The sequence below is a fragment of the Olea europaea genome, unplaced genomic scaffold (genome assembly GCF_002742605.1).
Source record: "Olea europaea var. sylvestris unplaced genomic scaffold, O_europaea_v1 scaffold2962, whole genome shotgun sequence".
Taxonomy (NCBI): domain Eukaryota; kingdom Viridiplantae; phylum Streptophyta; class Magnoliopsida; order Lamiales; family Oleaceae; genus Olea; species Olea europaea.
This window is the reverse complement of record NW_019248239.1, coordinates 53,260-63,952: the sequence shown is the minus strand read 5'-3', so window position 1 is coordinate 63,952 and position 10,693 is coordinate 53,260. Positions and strand designations below refer to the sequence as shown.

The window sequence follows — 10,693 nt, the reverse complement described above, 5'->3', positions numbered from 1 at the left end:
TACACTCCCTCTTCCCCAAGCAACACTGATTAATTCGAGTCCATTAAATGCACAAGTACGTCTTCTAAAATAGCAATATTAAGGGGGAGACACATTCCTGAAAAGCGAGACGCTGTGACGTGGGAAACCAACTATGAATAGAAGTTTCGCTTTAATAGAACGAATACAGTAAGGTAGAATACGCCCCCTGGTCAATCGAAGATCCTTGTGCCACTTTCATTACCGCTGATTAACAAGTACAAATATATTGTAAATTAAATAACCCACAAACTGTTCAACTAATTATGTAATTCATAATGGCAGGATACTTCTTATTTCTGAAGATTGCTTCCTTTAATTTTTATTAATCCAATCAAAAATTGTCAAAGTCAAGCAACAATGTCAACAGAATGTATAGAAAAGGAAACATGTGACAGCGTGCTATACAGCTTAACTTGTCCAAAATCCCAGATAGCAAAATGGTCTAATTATTTACAAGCACCAAAAAATCCCGTCTCACGAGCCTATGCAGGAATGTGTTGAAACACAATGGGCCTGAAGAAGATTCAAAATTCAAGTTAGAAAAGAAACAGGATATCTCGTCTGGAAAAATAAAGAAAAATTGCTTGATCAGAATCTGTGTTTAACATTCATAACCAATAAAACTATCAAGTATTGGAGGGAGAATAGAATCCATAAACCATAATGAATGACTGACTGCAATTTTTATGTAAAAGAAACTGACCTTAACAATGTCAAGGTCAAGATGGGCAGTAAGGGGATATCCTTTATTAAGTAGACAGTTGCTGCTTCCAACAATGATTTAAGTCGAAATTCTGATAAAATTGTATTGTGAGTAGTTCATGACAAATCAAAAGATCCCTGCCCTTCATTGATTGCGTACAGAAGTTTCTTGTACATGATTTCCTGTTCAACAAGTACATAATAAACAATTTTAACACCCATATATGAATATACATATTCTACTTTTTCCTAATTTATCGGTGAAAAAGTCAAAATATATGATACCTTCCCGAATTGACCAACAAAAACATACAAATTTTAGAACTCATCAAGCAAATATTTTAAGCAACCGAACATGCACTTAACCTATACCTTGGAGGAGTAGGGAGGAAGCTTCAAGTAATTCGCACATGTCATCACACTTGGTAAATCATCATCTGCAGATTCTGATGGACCAGAACCATTGTTTGCTGTATTGCCCATGTTTGAAGAATGCTGTTTTTACAGTTAAGACGGTATGTTAATACTCTTGAGAGCAGTACCAATTAAAAGAGAGCATATAAATCAAGACCAAAATTTTACCTTTCTAACGATGGTCAACTTAGGATTCAGCGCTGCCAGACCACCTGGTGGAAGTCGGGGAGCACCAGTAACAAACTGACAGAAGGCCCGTTGCTGCTCAGGGGTGAACTCCCCCATAATCTCAAGTAGCTAATAACATGAAAATAGCACATTACTAGTTATAAAAAAAAAATCCAGAAGCAGCAATTTGTAAGATATAATTCCAGGAACGTGGGGAAATTACATTTAAATGATAAAATACTGCTATTTCAAGGCAAGTTGGATGGGCTATCTTTGTTTTTTTTTTATTCCCCCCACTTGTTGGTATGTGCTTTTGTGTGTTAGAAACAAGGGGAAACAGAGGTTTAACATACATTAATGACAGCAGGGCTTCTGGCTGTGTATCCATGATCAAATTTTATGTGATCAGTAAGTGTCTCAGCCTGCCAAAAAACAATGGTATTTAACAAATGATATGAAGGAAGTCAAGTTTTAATCGAATCATAAGGATTCTTCCAAAGATAATGTTACCTTCCACAGCTCTCTGCGCCCACAGAGTAGATAGTCCAACTCATGTGGTGAAAATATTTGCAGAGTTGAGATATCAAAAACCTAACATAAATCAGCATTAGCTACCTTCAGTAAGATGCACATCTGATTGTTACAAAAAGATCTCTCTCTACCATCCAATGCAGACTCATAAACGTAAAAACATAGGAGAGCTAGAGGTGCAATAGAGAGCAAAGCTCATAAAATCAGCAGGAAAAGTACCTATGCACAATTGATAGAAGGAAGACAATACAAAGTGTAAAACAATGAATAAAAAATGAACACTCCCAACTACGTGTTACTTATCATTCTAGACCAGAAATATGCAGAAAAAAAGGTATTTGACATCAAAAGTTGATGGAGGTAAAATATATCAGCAAACACCTGATTAAAGCCAGATCTAAATGCTTCCATTTGCCGCATGATGCCAGTCCCCACAGTAGCATCAACTATAAGGGTTATATAGGCCCCCAAACTATCAATATCAACCTGTGAAATTCAACAGAGGGGGAACAGTTTTAAATGGTAAAACAAACAAAAAAAAAAAGGAAAATAGGGATAAAAGCTATCAGGAAAGTACATAGGAACAATCAAAGGGAACGCAACATACATTCTCATTGCCTGATTTCAGAACATAATCGGGATAACCTGGAAGGGTGAAATCTAAACAAAGATCTTCAACAGAACTTCCACGAAAATGTAATTCGTCTGAATTATAAATGCCCATTGATTCCAAATACTGTTTCCGGCAAACAAGGGCTTGCAATTCTTGTAAAGTAGTGCCAAGTTCCGCATCGAAAGAAATGATATCATGCAAATCCAGATCCTGCAATTTTTATTACAAGATGAAACATTCATTTAAGTCTACCTATATAGACAGTTGATAGATAATAGATGGGAGTAAAAACAGCTCACTTCATGATAAGAATGGTGCAAGGAACTTACTTGACCAAGTAAAAGTTTATAAAATGCAACCGATAGCGGCAAATCCAAAAGTCTCCCATCTTGGAGAGCTTTGGCCATAACACGCCCAAGCAACCGGAAATATTCCTTTACTTTCGAAAATTGGCTGCCATCAAAAGTATCAGCACTGGGCGGCCAGGGTCGTGGAAACAACCCAAGGGGTGCTCGGATCATATCTTTATCATCCCCAGATGAACTGAGCCCTGTCAATCTATTAGTTTTCCCATCCAAACCACTTTCGTCAATTTCCATTGAAGGGGTATATGGAGACAGATTTGACCTCCACATTTCTAGTCCAGCTTTCTGCAGGTCCTGACTTAAAAGGGTATAAAATTCTAGAGTAGGCCCCAATCCAGTTCCCACCTCACCAAAATATTCAACCTCAAGAATAGCTTTTTGACTACAATACATCTCCATAACTTTTGCAGCAGAATCTAAAATCCTATTCCTGGAAACACGAACTTTCTGGCGCTGTATTCTCCCAAATCTCAACTCTCTTTCACTCACTGATCCATGACCATCTGCACCTTGCTGTTGCTGAAGCCGGTACAATGCACGAGACAATCCAAAAGCAGTTGAAAAAAAGTATTGGCGCCGAGTTTCAAAGGGAAACAAAAATGGGCATGCTTTAGTCAGCTGGTAGCACCATGATGGAAGAGACCCACTGCAAAGAGCAAGTGTGTCCTGAATCTGCCGAGCCAATTTTGGAGTAAGCTTGCTATTGACTAAATTCTCAGGAGGAACTTTAACACTTGTGGCACCAAGTTCATCTAAACTCGAAATTTTTCCCTCAGAGAAACTGTCAATCAATGCCAGGAATCGCAAACGTGGTGCAAGCTGATTCAACCCCTCTAATACACGCAATAATGCTAATATATTATAGGTAGGATTACTTCTTTCTAGATCACAGGGAAGTTCCCCTTGCAAAATGCTATCTAAGAGTGATACACGATGCCGTGATGAATCAGAGCTCAAACTACCAGAAGTGTAAGCTTTTGTAGACTTAGACAGCATGTTTGAGGTCATGGACCCAACAGAGGGCCTGTCAGCCTGGCAATCCGCCCTTTCATACATGATGGTGTAAATGTTAGTCCAATGCCTGGTTCCATCGCTAGAGACTAGATCACTGCCAGCAAGTCTATCATTGTCATCCTCATCCAGAACAAGCTGCCGTTGAATTGCCTGATAAATAGTCAAGTGGCGACTAAGCTGCTTTCCGCCTGCAGAAAACATTAATCTTGGCGGATCGTTTGATCCAGACAGTGGACGTCCCTGATGATCTCTGCTTCCAGTTACACATCTACTGTTACCAGATGCAAGTCCAGACATAGCAGCAGCAGCAAAGGACATTGCACCTCTTGCACCAAAAGAACTCCCACTCCTAAACTCAGTATTATCAGACCCTTTCCCTGAAGTGCCTCTGCTGCTAGAACTACAATTCGGATTATTCTGGCTGTCACTTGCACCAGGAACAGGACTATCTTCGGCAGAGTCACCTAAGTTAACATCATGCACTTTGTCTGTCATGCAAACGGGAAGAGGATCATCTTTCACTACCTGTCAACGAGAAACATGTCAGTGACAGCAAAATAATTAAGACAATGAATGCAATCAGAAGAAAAAGAAATCATTTGGTGGAAAATTCCTATTTTTTCAGATTGTACCACTGCCCAAGTTAGTGCTTGTTTGGGAGAGATAATTTGAACTAAAAAGTGAGTTTTTTTCGAGAACATATGGTTAACAATTAAGAAAAAGTTACTAGTCCGCGTGCAAATTATTTTATTTGGAAAATGTGCGGCTCAAAATGAGTTTTGAATAAAAATGATTTTCAAATAAGATGTGTCAAACAAACCTTTAATTACCTTAGCACGGGTTCAAAATGTGGCATAAATCACATTTTTAAGCACTGGGTTTTAATCTCACTGCTAAGCAATAGTCAATATTCAAATATGCTTAACTACATCTTTCAGTGCTTGTTAAGTTTGTATATTTAATTAATCTGACATAATGGATCACCACTTCCAGTCTTATATTCATAAATAATGATGAGAGCTCTGTTTTATTAACATGCCCATTTATCTTCCAGAACATGATACAACAAACTGCGCTGGTACTCCCTATGAAACATGATTTATAAGATGAAAACCCCCTTGGGCTCCCTAATATTACCCCAAGAAGCCATTTATATTTTGAATTAGGAGGTTTCAATTATAAAGTCACATCCCAAATCAAAAATTGTAAGGAGCTGATATCTGGTGACATACATCTTCTTCTTCATCGGACATATCATCATCTTCAATCAGCAGACCGTCATCAACTTCAACATGAGATATATCCAATTCATCATCCTGCAAAGTGCACGAATAGTTTTAAAAGATAGAAAAACAGAAATTTCAAATAGAAGCAGAAAATAGTAAGCAACACCATGAAACAATCATAACAAAGAACAATTTAGTTCATCCGTTAACAGGGAAGCCACAGTTTGCTTCCTAGGTCCATGTATTAGAGGCACCTACGTGTCTAAGAAATAGCAGAAAAATTCTGAAAAAGATTACTGTAGAGCATTCTCGAAGCTTAAAAGAAAATCCACAGAAATAATTTCTATGAGCTTGGGAAACAAACATTCCAGAGATCTATTAAACATAACTAGATTTGAACAACTCAACAGTTCACTTTAGCCATGCAAATGATTTGCACAAGAAACAAAAAACTTAAACAACGTAGCTTTGGGAGATTATACACAGTTTATATCTAAATATTTTTTTTTTAGAAAAATTGATTTCAAAAATATTCACATAATTATGTGCACCCTTAAGTATATGTGGAAGCCAATAAATATTATATGACTCTAATACATGTCAATCTTTGGGAAATGGAACATCTTAAAATATGTAAAGCATACCGAGCAAGAGTCCCCATCCATAGGCTTCACTTTGGAATCTTCATCCAGAGCCGCTCTTCTATGAGCAGAATTTCTTGTCTGGGGTCCTCTTCTGTCATCTTGAGCTGTCTTTAGAACACATTTCCCCTTTGCCTTTGACGAGCTCGTTATTTTTTCTTTTGATGACTCTTTTTTTGCTGTGCCGCCTATGTTAACAGATGATCTGGATCGCGTTGAATGATTTCGAGTAGCAGAAGCAGGGGTGGAAGTTGACAGCAAAGAAGCACCAGCTGCAGCAGCAGTGGTCCCAGGCTCAGAATTGCCTGCGGAAGCTGAAGGCTTTTGACCAGATTCACCACGTTGAACTCGTGGCCAGAGAAAGTCTTCGACAGCAGCCAAACTTGCTAATGGATCAATAAGTACAACATTCGAAGAATAGTCACGAAGCATTTTTTCTCCTGGTGCTCTGCAAAGACGCAGCTTCAATGGCTGAGACAGGGCACTTAGACCAGAAGAAAGTCGTGCATTCCCAGACGATCGGGAAGTGTGGCTAAGAACAACGGGGAAACGCTCTAAAGAGGATAAGGCATTTTGAAGTTTTTGAATTAAGACGCTCAAGGGAGCAACACTCCCTTCTTCAACAATCGAAGGAAGGGCAAGAGCAACAAAAGACTTGTATCTTCGGATGGCATGTTCTCGAAGCTTAGGCAGATTAGCTTCGGATATTCTATCCTTACAGAAATATCCACAAGTAAAGTAGTTAAGCAAAGAGACAACAGCCCCACTACCAATAAACTCAAAAGTCGACACACCATCCCCTCTGCTGAGTTCCTCCAACATCTCAGTTATCACCTCAACCAAGTGTTCCTCTTTACTAGAGGAAATTTCAGTCATCCGAGCACTAGAAGCTTTTGATTTCCCCTTTGATTTAGTCTTTTGCTCATCTATACCTGCATTCAGCTTCGTGCAAAGATTCTTTAATCGTAGTAGATCCTCTGCGACACCAATTTCACTGGCCTCTGGATCTGAGGGAAAATACTTATCTTTGAATGCTTTTGCACACACAGTGACAGCAACATGATTAGGAGAAGAACCAATACTGGAAACTGAGATTTTAGGTTTTTCAGCAGTATTTGCATCTAAATTTAAGTTACCACCCCGTCGCCGATTTCGCCTAGAACGCGACGACGCTCCAGGAATAGAATCATTATTCTTTTCACTGGAAGACAACTGTGGAGCAGTTGTTGTAGATCCAGTTTGTATAAGAGAATCCACAGCATTCACAAAACCTTCCCTGACAAACATCTTGGAGAAAATAGCAGGAAGTTTTTCCATTAAAATTTCTGCTATTTGAAGGGTGGGTACCAGCACTTGAGGATCTTTCCAAGCCAAAACTCCAGCTAAGAAACTAATTAAAACAAGAAACAAATGAGTATATTTATACTGGCTAATCAAACATCCTGCAAAAGTAGTCTAGCAAACCTATATACCTAGATAGGTTTGTGACGCTTATCAAAGACTGAATCATTTCTGCAGAGCTGAAGTACATCAGTTTTCCAATAACTGAAAGACACTTGTAGCGAACAGGGCCATTAACACTGGAACCATATATCTGCATAAAAATCATGTCACAACATTTATTAAAACATAGAAGAGTAATACACAGCTACTCTACTGCTGAAAACTGACCGAAACTAGAACAGGAAGGAGATCCATTCCAAATTGCCGCAGAAGTTCAGGCTGATCATTCAATAATTTCTCTCGAGCTGAGACCACCTGCACATTTCCATTGGACTCTTTCTCTTTGCTGGAACTGCCTGCAGGACCCGACTCAGAAAAGGAAGGTTTGACAAACAGATTACTGCCCATTGGAAGAGAAATGATTCCTTGAGACAGTGGGGGAAGAAGCTCGTTGGCCAGGTTCACAATTTCAAAAATCTGATAATATGGGAAAGAGCCTTAATTTTATATTATGGAGGGCCCAAAACAAAAATGTCGCTAAGTATTAAGATAAAGGAAAATAGTCAAAAGGCAAGTGAAATTCTAGTCACTTTCACAATATAAACCGGGAAAATGTGCAGGAACCAGGTAAAATAGATAAAAAAAAAAAAGAAATACCTGCTCCGGGGGTCTATTTAATGCAGGTGAAACGGACATGCTTGATACAGTGCGAGACCCTGATAGGATATCTTTAAGAATGCCACTGATTCCAAGGAGGAGGAGGGATTTTGCTCCTAGAGGAGAACCATTTGCACATGTTGAAAGCAGTCGGATCAAGCCCTGTGTGCTTATTAGGTCATAATCAAGCCTCCGCATAACAAAAATAGTTAATAGCTAATTGAAAATGATAGTTCAACTAACCGTGTATGTAGAAGTGCTAAGGACAGACTGGCCACCTCCAGAATTGCTCGGTGAAATTAGGGTGGCAGCTTGCGTAACGAGTCCATGATTGCAGAGCTCATCAAGCTTCTCTGGAGACGACGCAAATGCCTCAGCAATCCGTGTCAGGCAAATAGATGCATGTTCTAAAACCTATAAACAAAACAAACACGTGAAGCATGGAAGGTAGATGTTCGAGCAGAAAGAGAGAGGCTAGTTAGTAAATCAGAATGGATGCATTTATTATTTTAAATCTGAAAAACTATTATCTAACCTTTGCATCATGGTACTGAAGGAGGTTAGTCAACAATGGAACAGCTTCCATCGCAAAGTCAGCTGCATCTGAAGGTAGTTTCTTACACATGTTTGCAGCAGTTGATAATGCCACTCTCTGACACATAATTAAGAAAAAATCATGATCAATCTTTTGAATAGATTTGGAGAAGACAAAGTTTTTTATGGCTTCCAAATTCTACATAACCACAACTAATTGTCCGAAAACAAAGTTTTTAAGGCTTCTAAAATCTATGTAACCACAACTAGTTGTCCCTCAATAAATCACCTGAACTCCTGTAGAGAAGAAATCAAGATATGAAAGCACAGCCATAAGTGCACCTGCTCGCAAGCAAGCAGTGGGGTGTTCCTGAGAGATTTTTTTCAGAGCTTGCAGAGACTGTTCCAACCAAAACAAGCATCAAATCACAATTCAGAACTTAATACGTGAAAATTTCAGCAATTCTAGAAAAGTTCAGCATATCATCATGAAGTAGAGTGACAAGAACAGTCATAAAATTTTAATTAAATGAATTATCATTACAACTTTCAAGCAAACACAAGTCCAAAGCATGTTCACCTGTTCAGCCAAGTCCATGTACTCAATAGTAAGCAGCCGAGCAACAAAACACGAGACGGCACCATAATGCACCACGGCAGCACATGAAGAAGGCAGCACGTCAACCAAATGAGTCAGCGCCCTGGCAGCCAGAAGCATGATATCGGGATTACTCTCATGATTAAGCAACCCCACGAGAACTGGTGCAAAAGAATCCACCGAGAATGTACTCAAAGACTCCTCCGTTCCAATGGAAAGCATTTCACAAAGCTGAGTTAATGCCTCAACTTGCCTCCCTTCCTCACCTTCAGCCCTCAAACTGGATAACATCTTTTTCAGCCGCCCGCTCTGGTGGGAGGATGAAGCAGACCCCACTGCAGAGCTCGGTAGCAGATCATCCAACCCAGCCCCTAGCTTCCTTAACAGCCCCTGAAGGGCACTGCTTGCAGAAGTCAAATTCTGATGAAAATTTCCGACCCCACCCTCACCATCATTGTCGTCATCCTCCCCGCTGTGGGAATCAACGTTAAACCCTAAACTCCTTTCTGTTTCTCTATCTCTATCCCTAACCCTGATTCCATGTTCTTTTTCTTTGCCTTTATGGGAATTTGTATTGTCATTGTTATCCGAATTTTGAGTAGCAGGGTTTTTGCCGCGGCGAGTTCGGGTAGAGGATGCAGAGGCAGCCGAGGGATCAGCAGCGGGGTCCATTGAAGTGGACAACACTAGCGAGTCTTTGGATCGAGCAGCGGCGCGGGAACGTGTGGAATTCGCAGAAGTGATGGCGGAAGTAGTAGCGGTGGTAATTGTGGTGGTGGAAGCGGCAGCGGCGGAATGGCGAGCACGCTTGGCGGTACGGGTGGTGGGGCCAGAGGAGGAAGAAGAAGGCACTGCTGGGGTGGATGCCTCCGCACGTTTCCGACTCCTAGTTTCCATACAAAATCCCTTCAGAACATGAGATTTCACTCGCCGATTAATCGGCGATCAAACCATCCTCCGATCTCCAAATTATTATCATATCACTCACAGAAGAACAACGGAATAAAAAAAAAACCCCTAATTCCCAAAATCTTTATCGATTCAGCTGGAATCGAAACACGGCACAACCCTAATGGTAATGCAAACCCCGAATGAATTTCAATTGTAACCGAATTCTGTAGAACCAGGGATTGATCGCGGTCCAAAAAATGCGTGCCTGAGAAGGGGAATTAATAAAATGAAAATTGAAAATAAATAGAAATATTATAAGGATAAAAATCCTTAATTACGAAAAATAGAAACAAGAAAAAATAAGCCTATATTTGGCCAAATTTTTTCCAAAAACTCTTTTTTTTTAAAAAAAAAAAAATCAATTTCAAACACCCGTTCTCTTATATCTTTTTCTAGTTTTTTGTCGAAATATTTTTTAACAACCCTACTCTTAAATACATTTTGACCCGAAAATGGGCATCAAAGAAGATACAATAAAAGTGGTAATTACGTAAATGAACAATACATAAGTCGGGGTTTTATTATATTAAGAAATAAAGAATTAATAATTTTTAATAAGACATCTTCTAAGATAGATATTATAAACAAAATCTTAAAATTAGCAGAAAGAATTCAAATAATAGGAGAAGACCTAATAAAATATTGTGATAAAAATAAAATAGAAATTAAATTAGAAATCATAAACGAAAATATAAAAATTAGAACAGCGAAAATAAAACATACAAATCAAAATATAGAAGATTTTAATATACGGATTAAAGAGTAATTAGATTTAGAAGTTATAAGACCATCTAATAGTCAACACAGATTAACAG

At 39.0% G+C, this 10,693-nt stretch overlaps 1 protein-coding gene across 1 annotated transcript; it reads right to left on the bottom strand.

The window, feature by feature from the left end:
• Positions 1 to 311: 311 nt before the first annotated feature.
• On the bottom strand, positions 312 to 10,108 carry LOC111384645 (E3 ubiquitin-protein ligase UPL3-like). Its single transcript, XM_023008954.1, has 18 exons — positions 8,910 to 10,108; positions 8,619 to 8,729; positions 8,331 to 8,447; positions 8,039 to 8,209; positions 7,796 to 7,957; positions 7,367 to 7,615; positions 7,168 to 7,289; positions 5,699 to 7,085; positions 5,061 to 5,144; positions 2,779 to 4,353; positions 2,444 to 2,659; positions 2,218 to 2,322; positions 1,816 to 1,896; positions 1,659 to 1,727; positions 1,306 to 1,434; positions 1,096 to 1,218; positions 725 to 906; positions 312 to 534 (listed from the first exon to the last, which is right to left on the bottom strand). The coding sequence occupies exons 1-17, from the start codon at positions 9,822 to 9,824 to the stop codon at positions 841 to 843; spliced, it is 5,682 nt and encodes a 1,893-aa protein (XP_022864722.1). The 5' UTR covers positions 9,825 to 10,108; the 3' UTR covers positions 312 to 534; positions 725 to 840.
• Between the last annotated feature and the right edge of the window lie 585 nt (positions 10,109 to 10,693).